The 15,774-nt window shown below is 53.9% G+C and overlaps 1 protein-coding gene across 2 annotated transcripts; it reads right to left on the bottom strand.

The window, feature by feature from the left end:
- Positions 1–2,302: 2,302 nt before the first annotated feature.
- On the bottom strand, positions 2,303–15,395 carry LOC122370163. Of its 2 annotated transcripts, XM_043345528.1 has the most exons (5): positions 15,073–15,395; positions 14,774–14,960; positions 12,083–12,257; positions 3,477–5,417; positions 2,303–3,105 (listed from the first exon to the last, which is right to left on the bottom strand). In XM_043345528.1, exon 4 carries the CDS (start codon positions 4,874–4,876, stop codon positions 3,623–3,625), a length of 1,254 nt encoding a protein of 417 aa, XP_043201463.1. In that variant the 5' UTR covers positions 4,877–5,417; positions 12,083–12,257; positions 14,774–14,960; positions 15,073–15,395; the 3' UTR covers positions 2,303–3,105; positions 3,477–3,622. The 2 variants fall into 2 exon arrangements, with proteins under 2 accessions (XP_043201463.1, XP_043201462.1); XM_043345527.1 differs by having other exon boundaries at positions 14,774–15,395.
- Between the last annotated feature and the right edge of the window lie 379 nt (positions 15,396–15,774).

Raw genomic sequence — 15,774 nt, 5'->3', positions numbered from 1 at the left:
GTAGGAAAAAAAGGGTGTGATGATTTATGCCCTGCCCGAGTCTGACTAGGGATATTATGCCGTTTAGTCACTAATGTATGGGATTGATCGCTTTAGGATGTAGATGGCAAACGCATTTTACGTTTTTTTGAGCCATTTTTAGCAGCATACCTTAAACAATCGGCCCAATATTTTTCCTTCTAAACATGTATACTTGAACTTAACTTATTGCAGAAACCTATGTTTCTTGGCATTGCCATTCTTGGCATGGAGAGAACTTGGCATTGCGTCCACGCCAACAATGATTTTGAAACACATGATAAGCTATTACCTTCATAATTGGCTTTCATAATACATGACTGACTAAAATCTGGAAAGTTTTCCACTGACCCTTATCGTCTGACTTCATACATGGCGCCGCCACAAATACCCGTGTGGTGTAATTGATCCCCCGTTATTTCCGTCAGTAGGTAACTGACAAGACAAGATGTCTACAGCCCCGACTTGTAGCAGCTCTTTCTCATTAGTCATCACTGTCAGTTTAAACGCACAACGTATTAATTAATAGTTCATAAATAAAAAATGTCGTGAAATAGTATGGAACAATGCACATGTTTTGACAATGGCAGTCAAAAAATGCATGACACTTCAACCACACATCCAACGCCACATTATTAAAAACCAGTAAACGAATGGACATCAACACTGTCGGTATATTTCAATATTCGTGCGCTTGCAATATTTACGCTACATCCATTGCCACTTGTAATGTCGTCAAGCTCGATGATCACGAAAGAGCACAGTTTCAGAGAGGCACATTTTCCAGAGGATACAGAATTCTTCTCCCATGATTTTGAAGGACTTGCCGAACGCCGTTAGTAAAATTTGTCGTGGTAAGGAATGTTGACGTGACAGAATGATTGAGTTTTTCAACGTGCTGCTGAGTGAAGACGTTCAGGCATCCCACACGAGCCACGATATCCCCACAATGAAAAAAACATAATGTAGAAATAGGGTGTCACCATCGCCGACTGAAAGACAGATATATACATTTTCATGAGGCCCAAGCATTCGCGTCTAACTTCTTCATCGTCAGCGCTTTTACGTAGAACCTCCAGTGCCTTGTCATATTTAACGAGTACTAGCCGAAGTAGAGTACCCCGCTTCTGACCAATGATATTCACAAGGACATCGGACGACACAAGATAATTGAGAATTTTGACGCGATCCTTCGAGTCACAGTTTTGGAACTCAATTTTTCCACACATATTCCAAATTCCGGGATGGGTGGACTTTAGCGTATTTCGTCTTTCGGTGGACTTGAAAACTACGCATGCTGGGAGGATGACTTTTAGATGGCAGCACACGTCAGGTAGGTAGCAAGAAAATATCAACTGGCCGCTGTCCTATGGCGGTTAGTTTTGATGTGGTAGCCGGTCGAATTTGGGTGCAAAAAAGCGTTTCGGTGGACTGTACTTTTAGGTGGACATATTTTTTTTTGTCTTGAGATAACGGTATAAGTGGACATTTTTTTTTGCTTTGAAATGTAGTGCATAGGTGGACGTACATTTTTGTTTTTAAATTGCACTTTAAGTTGGCATATTTTTTACGTGCTTTATTACAAGCGAGCCAGCGGAGCGAGCGAAGCAAGCTTTCGTAGAATGGCGGAAAATTCTGAGTATGAGCAACTTGGCAATGTATTTCAATGCGTCAACGACCAACGTTGAAGTGTACTACACGTGCGCACGTGGAGGGTGCCGCTTCCAGATCTCAGGAACGGCTGGACCGATTGTGCTCAGATTTGATACACCGATAGCGACCGGTTGGCAGGGTGCCGTGCAAAAGTCAGTTGGAAATACCCCCACTCAGTTTCGCACTTGCAGGGCTCATCCTTTTGCTCGCTCGCGTATCGCCCCGAAAGGCGTCTTACTGGTTCATTAACCCGCTCGGCGTTTTCACGCCCCCCCCCCCCAGGTTTTCGCTGACATCTCAAAAACGGTTTGGCACAGCTTATTATACGTCTTTTCCGTACAGGCTTTGAAAATTTTAGCTCCAGGTCATCAAAGGTCAGGTCACCAGGTCAAGTTAAGTGAACCAACCCCCGAAAATAAATTCAAACACGCGCCCTGACCATAAGATACACGGCCCCACGGCCCCAGAGTTGGGGGGGGGGGCAAGCTGCCCCTACTGCCCCCTCCCCGGTTCCCGCGCCTATGTTTGAGGTCATATTATTCATCATTCGACGCGTCTTGATGAGAGAAATGCAATGGTGTTTGAAATGTAGACGGGTCCCGCCTCGCCAACCCGGCTCCGACACGCAACCTTCACAGACGAGCTTGTATTCCACAACCGCCGCTCGCGCCGGCCAACCAGGACTCTCTGAACATGCGAGCGACAACAAACCGAAGAGACATCGGAAATTAAGGTACTAGGGCTGCAACTAAACAGAAAATAAAGGAACAGCGCCGTAAGTTATTATGACAATATAAAATAAATACTTAAATACGTGAATTAATCAGATATAAAATCGGACAAGTGACATCGCAGAAAACAATAAGAAACAGACGAGAAGCCGGTACGAAATCAAACGGTGCGAATAAATCGACCGACTATACCCGACCCTCTTAACGAAAAGAAGCGAACATCGGCAACAAGCAACATTAAATTCGGAGATAGCACATATCAAAAGGCAGAAGGCGACGCAACACAACGGCGCGTGGCACTCCGTCCGAGCGCGGCACTCAGGCCACGGCAGTGAGCGGCACTCATGGCAGAGCGCAGCAATCACCACGCTGCGCGCGGCAGCCACCGTCCGAATACGGCACGCTCAACAGCGCGGCGCGCGGCACCCACCGCGTACGCAGCGCTCGGCACAATCACTGCACAGTGCGCGGCGCCATCACTGCAGCGCACGGCACCGCGCAGGTCGCGGCACCCTCGCCGCGGCCACGATCACGGGACCACGGAGGGCCCAGCCACGGGAAGCACGGCCGCAGAGCACGACCGCAGAGCACGGCCGCAGAGCTCGGCCGCTGGCAGCTCGGCCGCGGAGCTCAGCAGCGGGCAGCTTGGCCGCAGACGTCGCAACCGTGGAGCACGGCCGCGGACAGCACAGCCACGACAAAACTGTGAACAGAACGCATGAAAATAACCATGTCCTTTAGCACCGCTCAGCACTCCATTGAGACCACGCTGGACAGATTCGCCGATTTGAGGCGCTGGATGGCTGCATGCCATGTCGATCGGCGCGTTCCGTCAACAGAACAGCCAGACGGGCGTCCCCAACCAGCTTGCCACGACATTTCTTAACAATTCGCCAGCAACGACCACAGCAAAATCGCAGCAAAAATTATCAGTTAGCAACTGATCACGCGGCTCACATCACAAACGATGCACGATGAACACATATTTACAAAGACCTTAATTAGGGACAGGATCGGTTAGGCGGTCTCGACGCTCTCTCAGAGCACTGCAGGGCCGGCACCGGAGCTACTGACCTCTGTGCGTCGGTAGACACAGCAGCAGCTTGCCAGCCAGGAACCTCCCGGGCAGCGTCGACCACGCCAGACGGCGCAGGACTCGCCGGAGGAAACTCGTCGCCGGCGGGGTTGTTGTTGTTGTTGTTGTTCCCCCTGGGACCTCCTTACGGAGGACCATAGCCGAGAGGCTCCCTATGGCGAAGGTAGCCGGCCTCCAAGGCAGCCACCAGGTCGGCGTCCCGCAGCCGCGACGGGTCGACGTAAATGCTGCCAGTTAGCCGCAGGCGGGCGCCAGCGAGGGCCGGGCAGCGGAGCAAGACGTGCTCCGGCACGTCCGCCTCCTCCCGGCACACGGCGCAGAGCGCCGCGGGGCACCGCTTATCGGGGCACTGCAGGCATGCCACGGAGGGGTGGCGGCCGATCCGGTGCAGGTATTGGAGCGAGCGGCCCCAGTGGCCCGCCCTCAACTGGTGCACCGAGATGGCGGCCTCTCGGTCCTCTCCGGGGATGGGGAGCGGCAGGGTGCTCCCGAAGATAGTCTTAAAAAAGGAGTCGGGCCAGTTTTCGCGCCACTGACGTGTGGCCGTCCGATGAACTGCCCGTGTCAGGGACCGAGCGTCCGAGGGCACGGCGCCCTGGGGCAGGGTGGCCGCTTGTTTGGCCAGGGCGTCAGCGCGCTCGTTCTCCGCCAGCCCGCAGTGAGCAGGGACCCACTGCAGGGTCACCTGCCGGCGCTCGGCAATGTCCAGCAGCGTCCTCCAGATCTCCGCGCCGATAGTGGTGGTCTGGGCGGCCGCTCCCGCGCTGAGGAGGCTCAGGGCGGCTCGTGAGTCAGAGCACGCCACCAGCGGGGCGGGGGACGGCTCATCCCGGACTCGCTCCAGCGCCGCCCTCAGGGCGAACAGCTCCGCACGGGTGCTGGAGCAGAGGCCTCCCGCCGCCACCTCCACCTCGAGAGTCTCCCCCGACGCGGTAAAGATTACGGCGCCGCCCCCTCCTCGCCTGACCCCAGCGTCCGCAGAGCCGTCGGACCAAATCCACGTGGCCTGGGCTGGGAGCGCCGCCAGGTGCTGCCGCGCGGCCTCTCGTCGCGTCTCGTTGGAGGAGGCTCGACGACCGCCGGGTCCCACGTCCAGATTGAAGGCGATCGGGCGGCAGGTTGTCCACGGGAGGAGGGGAACCTCGAGGCGCGGCTCCACCGTCACTCCATCAGCGCCGATCGCCCCAGTTGTCGCCAGCCGGTGGTAGACCGCAGTCGAGTGGGTGGGTCGGCGTCCGCGACGCGGCGAAGAGGGTCGTCCTCCGGCAGGGCGAGCGCTCGGCAGAGCGTTCGCGCGGCCAGCGTCTTCCTGGTGGACCATGCTGAAGGGATGCCTGCCTCGGCCAGCAGGGGATCCCTGGGGGTGGACCGTGGGCATCCGGTCACCACCCGGGCGGCCGCCAGCAGCTCGCGCTCCACCAGCTGAACGTGTGACGGGGACGCGGCCGGGAGCCAGGCACCCGCCGCGTATTCAAGGGCTCCCCGGACATACCCGTTCGCGACTGTCCTGAGCTGCGCCTCGCGGAGACCCCAGGTCCGGCCGGTCATCCTCCGCAGCTGTGCCGTCCGCGGCCGGACCTTCCGCCGCAGAGAGTCGCAGTGGTCTTTAAAATGTAGAAGTCTGTCGAAGGTCACCCCCAGAAGATGTAGGCTGGTGCCACCGGTGACCTGCGTGCCGTTCACCAGGAGTTGCACGCCACGCTCGCCGGCGGGGTCGGCGGGAGCCGCGAATCGTTCGGCCCCCAATGGCGAGACCGCGACATGTACGAGTCGCCGCCCAGCGCCGCATACCGCGGCGGCGACGGAGACCGCGGACACGGCGGCTGTGCGCCATCGTCAGAGCCGGGCGACATCACTGCAGATCTGGTGACTGACGTGCCATTCGCATTCTTGCACCACTGCTGGGTCAATGTGCATGCCTGTGAATCAAGAGATATAATATCAACGTTTGTTCCAGAACACATCTTTCCATTCATGTAGAACGGATCATAGAGGTCTTATATACATAGAGATGCCCTGACGCTTATTATACTGCCGTTTCATTGGAGGAATTCAAGTTAGGGAATGTGAGCTGAATCATCGTGCGAGCTTGATTTCACGACTTTTAAGTGACAAATTTAGCTTTACTTTGGATTTATTTCCCCGAAGGAGGTTTCCGAAAACGAAATAGGGTACGACTTTACTGAAATATTTTGACGACAGTGATGGTCGATGACCTTTGAACATCTCATTTTACTCGTTTTCTACCAAGGAGAATGCTGATACCATCGATCACGAGTGTAAAGCAGTCAGACGGCAGAAAATAAAGTGTTTCGACATTGGATGGGCATCTTCATGTAGATAAAATATCTATGGAACGAATGACTTAGAGATAATGCAGGCAGTTACACCAGAACAAGAGACACAAAGTAAACAAGCTGATAATTATTCACTGGCCTTGACATACCTAGAATGTACTGTACATTGCAACCCGGGTCACATTTTGTTATACGATCTACAAGTTCCGATGATGAAGTTCGTTCAGCATGTGAATTCAACTACGCAATTTAACCCTCGCCCGCACATGCCACTTTCCCATCCTAGAACGCACATGGGGGGGGGGGGGGGTTGCCACCCCCGCGCCATTTCGTTCCTGCTGGAGATAGAGCTTCGCGGTAAAGACTAAAAAGATTTTTTTGGGAAGAGACGAATCCAATGATACACAGTTTTACCTTCTCAGGTCAGTCAGTGACCTTCCAGGTCAGGTCAAACTAAAAAATGTTGCTGTTTGGGGTCACCGTTGGATATCAAGTGCGCTGCTTATCATATACCGATGACGTTGACGTATTGTGGTGCCAAGCCAGCAAGAACCTCTTTGTTACACTATCCGACTAGGTTTTGGCTGGCTGAGGCCATTTCAGGTCAAGTTAGGTCAAGGTCACTGATATGTGTTTGTATGTCTGTGGGTTTGTGTGTCTGTACAACCTAGGTCATCTAAAAACATTGCGTTTTAGGCAAGCTGAATTTACCTTTCGTGAAGTTCTTTGACTGTATTTTTGGTAAATGTTCGAGAGAAAACGTACTGTGCCGCGGAGGAGACGGCAGCGATCGGCGGGCTCAGCCGAGCCTCGCCGCCCACGTGGTGTACTGGGGCCCGCGTGGTCATCTGGGGCACATGTGTGCGATGACCGGCCCGACGCGCCGGGCCGGCCGCCGCCGGCCGGCTCGGCAGTTCGCGACGCGACGACGACGGCGACGCGGCTCCGCCGGCGCAACGGCGCCGGCGTCGTACGATACGATTAACGTGCATTGTGTGGTGAATATTCAAGAAATAGACATTCATAAAAGAACTCTTTTGGTCCTCCGGTTAATGAAACGATTCGATCAGATACGCAATTATTAGTGAACTCGACGATTACACGAACACTTTGGTCTGCCGTGCTGGATCAGAGTGAACGATCACGATTCACACGAACATTTTGGTCCTCCGGGCCGGATGTATGTGAACTAGTGAGTGAATGGACGTACAGTCCGGACGCGAGTGCAGTGAAGGAGTGATGTCAGACGCAAAATCCGACGCGAAATCGAACGCCAGGTCGGACGCAAGGGCGGTCGCACAGTGTGACGCGAAATCTACGCGCAGCTCGCGGACATGCCATACCCGCAGCGAGACCTTCGGCAGCGCAGCGTCGTCCACCATCAGCGCAGCCCGCCGCCGAGCCGCGCTGAGCAAACTCGCAGCGAAGCAGGGCCAGCGAGCGGCCGCGGCAAAGGTGGAGCTGGCACGGCAAGAGGCGGAGACGCAGGCGGAGCGGGCGCGTCGCGAGGCGGAGACGCAGGCGGAGCGGGCACGGCAGGAGGCGGAGACGCAGGCGGAGCGGGCGCGGTAAGAGGCGGAACTGGCACGACAGCGGGCAGCTCTCGAAGCTCAACAGTTCGCCGACGAAGCGGAACGCCGTCAGCTGGAGCTGGAGCTGCTCGAGGAGGAGGAGTATGACCACCAGCCATCTGCCGTCGACCGTCAGGCTCTAGCTCGGCCTGCTGCCGCAGCTCCAAGTGAGCCAGCCGCCCAGCTGCGTGAGCCGCTGCAGCCGGGTGACAGGTCCTCAAGCACCCGGGACTGGGTGGAGCAGTCCTCCCAGTACGGACAACTGGTGAGCGCGCAGCCATACGACGACCGTCACCAGCAGGAAGCACGACGTCCGCTACAGCCCGTGAGACAGCAAACGACTCCACAGCTGCCTCGAGTGACCCTGGATAAGTTCAGCGGCTCCGCTCTGGAATGGCCGAGATGGATCGCGCTGTTCAGGGCTCTAGTGCACGATCGAGACGACCTGACTGACGTCGAGCGCCTGACCTATCTCCAGGCTCATCTCACCGGGCCGGCCAAGGAATCAGTGCGCGGTATGTTGTGCGACTCTTCTCTGTACGGTGAGGCTATGCGTGAGCTAGAGGAGGAGTTCGGTGACCCTGCACGGGTCATTCACGCGACGATGAAAAAACTGCTCGATTCGCGGCCGGTGAAATATGGTGATATGTCGGCTGTGACAGAGTTGTCACGTGACCTTCGCACCGCGGTTCGTGTGCTACAGTGCCTTCACTACGACGCGGACATCTCGGCTGCCACCAATGTAACAGCCGTGATCTCCAAGCTTCCTGCTGCGCTGGCTTTGAAATGGGGCGAGCACTCTGTGCACAACGGACTCGTCCGCCCCACGCTCCCCGACCTGGACAGCTGGCTGCGCGGCTACGTGGCTGCTGGGCGTGCGTCCCTGACCCTGACGGGCCACCAGCAATCCAAGGCCGAGGTCAACAGTGGGGAGAGCCGGCAGCGGCGTGTTTACGCGACTGCGCTAGCGCCGGCCGCGCCCCGAGAGGTCGTAAAACCGAAAATTAGTGCAACCAGTAAAACGCCTTTTGGGCGACCAACGGAGCGAGCGAGAGGATGGGCCTTCCACGTGCGAAATTGCGAGGGGTTACCTCCAACTAACTTGTGCACTGCACCCTACTAACCGGTCTTTAGCGATGTGCCAAATTTCAGCGCAATCGGCCTAGCCGTTCTCGAGATCTGGAAGCGGCACACTGCACGTGCGCACGTGCAAGCGGGGTCCAAACTGACTTTTGCACGGCACCCTACTAACTGGTCCCCAACCGTGTACCAAATTTGAGCGCAATCGGCCCAGCCGTTCTCGAGATCTGGGAGCGCCCCCTGCACGTGCGCACGTGCTGTAGCACCCCAACCTTAACACATGCAGATGAATTATCTGATGGAGACCTAACTGTGTACCGAGTTTCAATTCAATCGGCCCAACCGTTGTGCCGTTATTGAGGTTGCAATTTTGGGGGTTCTTAAAAATGTCCAACTTTACCACGCGCCACGTGCGGTGGTTGGCAAGAACGCATGGTGGCCATCACACCACAGAACTTTTACGTCCAAGTGACATTCAGTAAAGAGTCCGCTTGTCAATCGGATGTCCCGTTCCTAAGATATTAGCTTTTGAAGAGCGTCCCCACGGCCGGCCGGCCGGCCGGCCGCTCATACTCAGGATTTTCCCTTAATTCAGTATGAGACTCCGCTCGCTTCGCTCGCTCCGTAATAAAGGCAGCGCCGGTCGCGAGTGAGGACGCATGTGTATTCTGTCAGGGGACACATGTCGTAGAGCGCTGTGACAGGTTCCTACAGCTGACAGCGAGCGAGAGAGCAGAGGTTGCCGGTTGTAACGGACTCTGCTTCAATTGTCTCGCGCGAGGTCACATCAGCGCCGCGTGCCCGTCCGGTACAAACTGTGGACACGAGAGCTGTGGGAAACGTCACCACACGCTTCTGCACAACGGAGGCCGTGTGTTTCCACGGCGCAGTGCTGCCGGCAGCGCGCCGTCACCAGTGAAACATGTCGGCACTGCGGTGGTCGAGCCACCCTGTAAGGTGCTGCTGCAGACACTGCCGATAACGGTGCATGGTCCTGCTGGGCGCTGCACGACCCACGCGCTTCTCGACCTCGGGAGCCAGGTAACGCTGGTGACCGAAGGCCTGAGCGTCCGTCTCGGCATCTCTGGACCCATTGACAGTTCGGTCCTGAGTACCATAAACGGAAGTGAAAGACTCAGATCACGCCGTGTGTCCTTCGTGATCGAGCCTGTCAGCAGCGGTGGCACACGTCACGAAATACGGAACGCCCAAACGACGCCGAAGCTGAGTGTGTCAAATCACGCCATGGACTGGTCACGGGAGAAGGGCAAATGGCCTCATCTCGCTGACCTGGATCTGCCGAGTGCGACTCGAGGTCCAGTAGAAGTACTTCTGGGCGCTGACGTCATAGAACTGATCGTGGCACGTGAGGTGATCAACGGACCACCGGGTGCGCCGTGCGCCGTGAGAACACTGCTCGGCTGGACGGTCACCGGCCGCGCGCCGGACAGTCAACAAGGACGTGCACCATATCCGTGTCAGCGAGGAAACCCAGGACGCTTCGGAAGTGACTCGATGGCAAAACGTGCCAGGGTCACTGAACTCATCGAACATAGGCAGCCGAGGCTGCTCGGTGGCTGAGGCGGCACCGGGCGAAGAGTGGGGCCAAGGTCGCGCCGTCCAGTCGCGCCGTCCTCAGGACCGGCCCGCCACGCCGCCCCGCCCGACAGAGCGCCCGAGAGACGAGGAAACGGCCGAAATGAGAGCACCAGCCTGCGTCATCAGGGGAGCGGAGCCGGCCATAAACCCCAGCCGGTTCTCATCGTGGCTCAGGCTGCTGCGTGTGACAGCGTGGGTGCGCAGGTTCGCTTACAACAGCCGCAGCCGGGCAGCAGCTGATCGGCGGACGGGACCGCTGACTGCTGAAGAGCTGAGAGAAGCTGAGCGCGTCTGGCTGCTCAGCACACAGGCCGAGCATTTCGGCGATGATATCGCCGCTCTCCAGCACGGAAGGCGGCTTCCCCCGAACAGCCAGCTGCACCGGCTCAACCCCTTCCTGGACTCGAGCGGCCTTCTAAGAGTCGGGGGCCAGCTGCGCCACGCTCAGCTAGACTTCAAGGTCAAGCACCGGGTGATTCTACCTGCACGCGGAGACATCACTCGGCTGATAGTCACCGATCGACACAAGAAGCTCTCCCATTCTGGCGCAGAGCACGTTTTGACTCACCTGCGGCACCAATTCTGGGTCATCAGTGGCAGGGCCGCTGCGGAGCGGTACACACCTGCCTGCATGCCGTGCCGGAAACGGTCAGCCCAGCCAGCGCCGACGCCGACGAGTGACCTACAGCCTTCCAAGTGGGCAAGCCGGCCCCGGGCCGCACCTCCGGACGCTCACCACACGGGTGAAGTGACGCGCAGACCCGGCAGACGTGCAGCTCGACGAATTAGCGCTGGTGACAAAGGACAACCTGCCTCGCGGGCACTGGCTATTGGAGCGAGTGGTGACCGTGTTCCCTGGCGCCGACAGCCGACTGCAGGTGGTCAAAGTGGCCACCGCCACTGGTCGGAAATTCGGAATAGGCGGTCGGTCTCTGGTCTCTGCCGTCTCGAGCGCGACGGTGACGGACAGTAAATGGACTCAGAGTGGTAATGTGCGCGTGTGAGACGACTGAGGTGAGTCGTTTACGACCCCTCTGTGCCGCCGGCGAGTAGTGTCGGAGTCTGGCCATCTATTAGTGTTTACTGCGTCCGCCATTCGCGGTGTTAACGTGTGCGTGTGCGAGAATGAGTCGTTCATTCTGTGCGCCGGTCATATGTGTTTGGTGTTTAGCCATTAGCCAACAGCTGTGAGCCGTCCGACAGTCGCCAGCGTTCACACTGTCGCAGTGTCGCTCCTGGCTCATTTAGCCGGTTGGTCTTGTACGAGTTAGAAGTTTACAGCCTTAGAGTGTAGCAGCCTTAGATCGGGACCGACGCGCGGCGCAGCCGACGTAGTTTACAGTCTTAGCTTTAGTGGTCGTTTATTGCTGTACGATACAGACAGAGACACTGCCTGCGAGCAGCTGTTTGTTGTTTCGCTGTTTTCTCTCTTACGTTTAGAATTTCCGCGAGCGAGGCGAAAATCCGGGCCGGCCATGTTCGAGAGAAAACGCACTGTGCCGTGGAGGAGACGGCAGCGATCGGCGGGCTCAGCCGAGCCTCGCCGCCCACGTGGTGTACTGGGGCCCGCGTGGTCATCTGGGGCACATGTGTGCGATGACCGGCCCGACGCATGCCGGCTCGGCAGTTCGCGACGCGACGACGACGGCGACGCGGCTCCGCCGGCGCAACGGCGCCGGCGTCGTACGATACGATTAACGTGCATTGTGTGGTGAATATTCAAGAAATAGACATTCATCAAAGAAGTCTTTTGGTCCTCCGGTTAATGAAACGATTCGATCAGATACGCAATTATTAGTGAACTTGACGATTACACGAACACTTTGGTCTGCCGTGCTGGATCAGAGTGAACGATCACGATTCACACGAAGAGTAAAAGTTTCTCATTTTATGATCTAATTTAATAGGGACACATAAACAATCGGTGCACGCATCAGTATAGTATTAACCTTAAGTATTTACCTTAAGTAAAGGTCACGAAGGTGAAAACAAACTCTGACAAGCGTTATCAAGCATCAGATCAATAAGATCGTGTACCTGTGCCGAGCTGTGCCAGGTCCTGTGCGGTGGCGGTGAGCTGCTGGTCAAGTGCTCCTGCTGGCGTCAGGAACCGTAGCGCCTACTTGACGTCGGAGCCGGCTGCCTGTTGGCCGTGGCCGAGCCGGTGGGTCGCTGACACGGCCAGCCGTAGCGCCGACTGCATTTGACGCTCCTGGCGGCCACACAGACAAAACACTATGACCCAACACAGTGATAGGGCACACGAGGACCGCTGGTGGCAGTGTGACAGAGCAAACACAACCGAAAGTACACAACAGAAAGTACTAAGGATAAATATCTCGATACCTTACGAACTCGCCCTTACGAACAGAGGTACCTTACGATACCTTATATACCTTATACCTTACCTTATACCTTACCTCGATACCTTACGAACAGAGGTCTCGCCCTCCCGCAAACTTCGTTCCCCAAGGGTCGTGTTTAAGGGGGTTTTGGGGGGTTAAAAGGCCAATATTTTCCCAAATCGGCGTTTTTGGAAGAAATATCGCTATATCTCAGAACTTATAACAGCTAGAACAAATTTTAGGAAGCCATTCAAAAGCTTGGAACAAGCCCAATCGAACCCTATACTTAACTTTTGCTTAACCTGAACCTCTTAAGTCCTGTAGGTCACAAAAGGTCACAAGGTCGCGATTTTACTCATGCAGTTTTTTTGCTTATAACTTTTGATCTATTTAAGAGAAAGATAAACGGCAAACGCCATCGTGCTCAGCTTGCTCTTGCGCATCGAATGATATACAATTTTACTAGCTAAGTGTACTTAAGAAGTTAAGCACTACTTAAACACTTACATACTTAAGATGGCCAAAATGCTTAATATTGCATAGCATTCGATTCGTCTCGTCGAGCTGAACACAATGAGCCTACGCTAAAAGCTGTAGCTTAATTAGGTGCAAAGTTATAGGCGAAAACGTTACTTGACCTTAAGGTCATTGGGGGACCCACCCATAAGTTAAGGTCATAAGGCTAAAGTGGGTCTTAATTTCATTAAAGGTGACCCATAAGATAAAAAAATGCTAAAACTGAGCTGAAAACCATTTGGGATTGAGAGAGTCTTCAAGCTTTGGCCTATTGACAATACACCATAATCACCATTGGACAATACACCATTGGTCATGACCATAAAATGTCTTTGAATGACCTAGTTAGGCGCGGGAACCGGGGTCCGGGGGGGGGGGGGGCTAGCGGGGGCTGAGCCCCTCCAACTTTTCGGCTGGGGGGCTCATTATGTATTTGAGCCCCCCCCCCCTCCTCACAGCTGGAGGAATCAAAATCGGAAATCTACCAACATAATTTCATAGATTCATACAGAGGCACAGGAACCGGGGGAGGGGGCAGTGAGGGAAGCTTGCCCCCACAACTCTGGGGCTGTGGGAGCAGTGCCCCACAATTTTTCATGAGACCAGGAACTGTTAGGGCAGCTTGTCCTCCCCAAATTAGGGGTTGTGGGTCACAAAGCATGTAAGTTAAAAATCCACCTTCAATTTGTCCAGTTGGAGGGGCTCAAATAAATTAAGAGCCCCCCCCCCAGCCAAAAAGTTAGAAGGGCTCGGCCCCGCTAACCCCCGGTTCCCGCGCCCGGCGCCACTGCCTATAACCTACACTTATAAACATGGTGTTTTCCCCTAAACTGGATTCAGATTGGGATCCTGAACACAAGTACATACTTCAAACAGGTTAGTGCACAATGTAGGGCAGCCCTGCATTTTGTTGAATTGATCAGGAGCCAGAGTACCTACATCATTAATTGACCCCGAGGCCTGAGATCTCAGTCGGGGAAACTATGGTAAAATCTGCTATTTTTAGCAGTCTGCTATTTTTAACAGAAATCTGCTAAAAATGGGTGCGCATGTGACGTCATCGTACCCAAATATAGCAGATTTGGGTACGGCCCCATACAAAAGCAGATCTGCACCCTAATTGAAGCAAATGCACATCAAATGCCTGGCAGATTCATGATGAGAATAGTGCTGAGAGTGATCTCTGCTATTTTTGTTCAGATCTGACTATTTTCAAATTCATTATTTGAAAATAGTCGGAACTGAACAAAAATAGCAGAGGACATTCTCAGCACTATTCTCATCATGAATCTGCCAGGCATTTGATGCGCATTTGCTTCAATTAGGGTGAAGATCTGCTTTTGTATGGGGCCGTACCCAAATCTGCTATATTTGGGTACGATGACGTCACATGCGTACCCATTTTTAGCAGATTTCTGCTAAAAATAGCAGACTGCTAAAAATAGCAGATTTTACCATAGTTTCCCCGACTGATCTTGTAAAGAAATAGCAAGTAGCGGCTAGCCACATTTCAAGGGTAGTCGTAAAGCAGGCGTAACACTTCTTTTAGCAACCAAGGAGAGGTGCTGTAGGTTAGGTTGTAGGTTTTAGGTTTGAGGTGGTAGGTTTTAGGTTGTAGGTTGTAGGTTGTAGGTTTTAGGTTGTAGGTTGTACTGGTTAGGTCAGGTTTGGTTAGGTTTGGTTAGGTCTATTTTGGTTTGGTTTGATTAGAAAGCATCTCTGGGTATAGTGACCATTCGGCCCCGCTCCTTGGTTGCAAAAAGAAGTGTGACGCCTGCTAAGTCCGGCCCAAACAATCGCATGGCAAATCGGTACTATGCAATACCAGTATCCAACAAATAGATGTCTACAAATAATTTCCACTTACCTCACAGACTTCAAAAGGCTCCCAGCACAAAAAAAAACACAAAATAGTACCACCCAAAGCTTTATCTCTTCCAAATCCCAACACCGACACCGCCACGTGGTGAGCCGTGCCGCGCCGATAACACCGCAACAAAAAACAGTGTTGTTGCAACTACACAAAACTTCATCATACTCTAATTCACGGGTTTCTAAGATACATGATATAATTAATTTATTTTTACACTTTTTAAAAAATAAAACAAACGTCTATTTTGATCGCTTTACATTCCACAGACCACACTATAAATCATATCATGTTACGTTTTTGCTGCATGCCCGCGCTAGCCCGCGCTGATCAAGGCGTGCGCAGCCGAGCTTCAACACAGAGCCAGCCGATGGTAGCGCCGTCTGTGGCAGATATTGGAACTACGAACCATCAAATTTTTTAGTTTAGAGATAGATGGCGCCTAAGGTGGACAATTTTTGAGTCCACCGAAACAGACTTGTTCTTTCGGATACGTTTACGTCCAGCTAAAAGGTGTTCTGTGCGTTTATTTTTACGTGGACTTTTTGGGTCCACCAAAACAGAATGTCCACAGTAAATCAGAAAAAAATCTTGAAAAGTCCACCTAAACCAGAATTTGGAAAGCATCCCGTGCCACAATCTTTCCGCGGCACGTTATATGCTGCTGAACGTGGCCTACGAACTCGGCCACCTTTTCCTCCGGCACCTCACGACAGATCATCATCAGAAGCTTGTCTGATGTCCGAAGGAAAAGGTGGAGAACGTCGATCACAATCCGATCGACCGGAATGGCAGGTAGAAGAGGGTTGTGGGCTATACCTGGATCACCAACTTTAAAGCCCTTCCTGACTTTGCCCCCCTGTCGAAAATAATTGCACTTTTTGGATTCACAGTAAAAACATGCATGATCGGATGTTGCGTCCTTCATCCCACACGATAGGAGAATGAATTTATAATCTGCACCAAAGAAGAATACAACAGAAAGATGAGAGCCGTCG

Source organism: Amphibalanus amphitrite, unplaced genomic scaffold (genome assembly GCF_019059575.1).
Source record: "Amphibalanus amphitrite isolate SeventyFive unplaced genomic scaffold, NRLGWU_Aamphi_draft 001105F_arrow, whole genome shotgun sequence".
Taxonomy (NCBI): Eukaryota; Metazoa; Arthropoda; class Thecostraca; order Balanomorpha; family Balanidae; genus Amphibalanus; species Amphibalanus amphitrite.
This window is presented reverse-complemented; position numbering and strand designations above follow the sequence as displayed.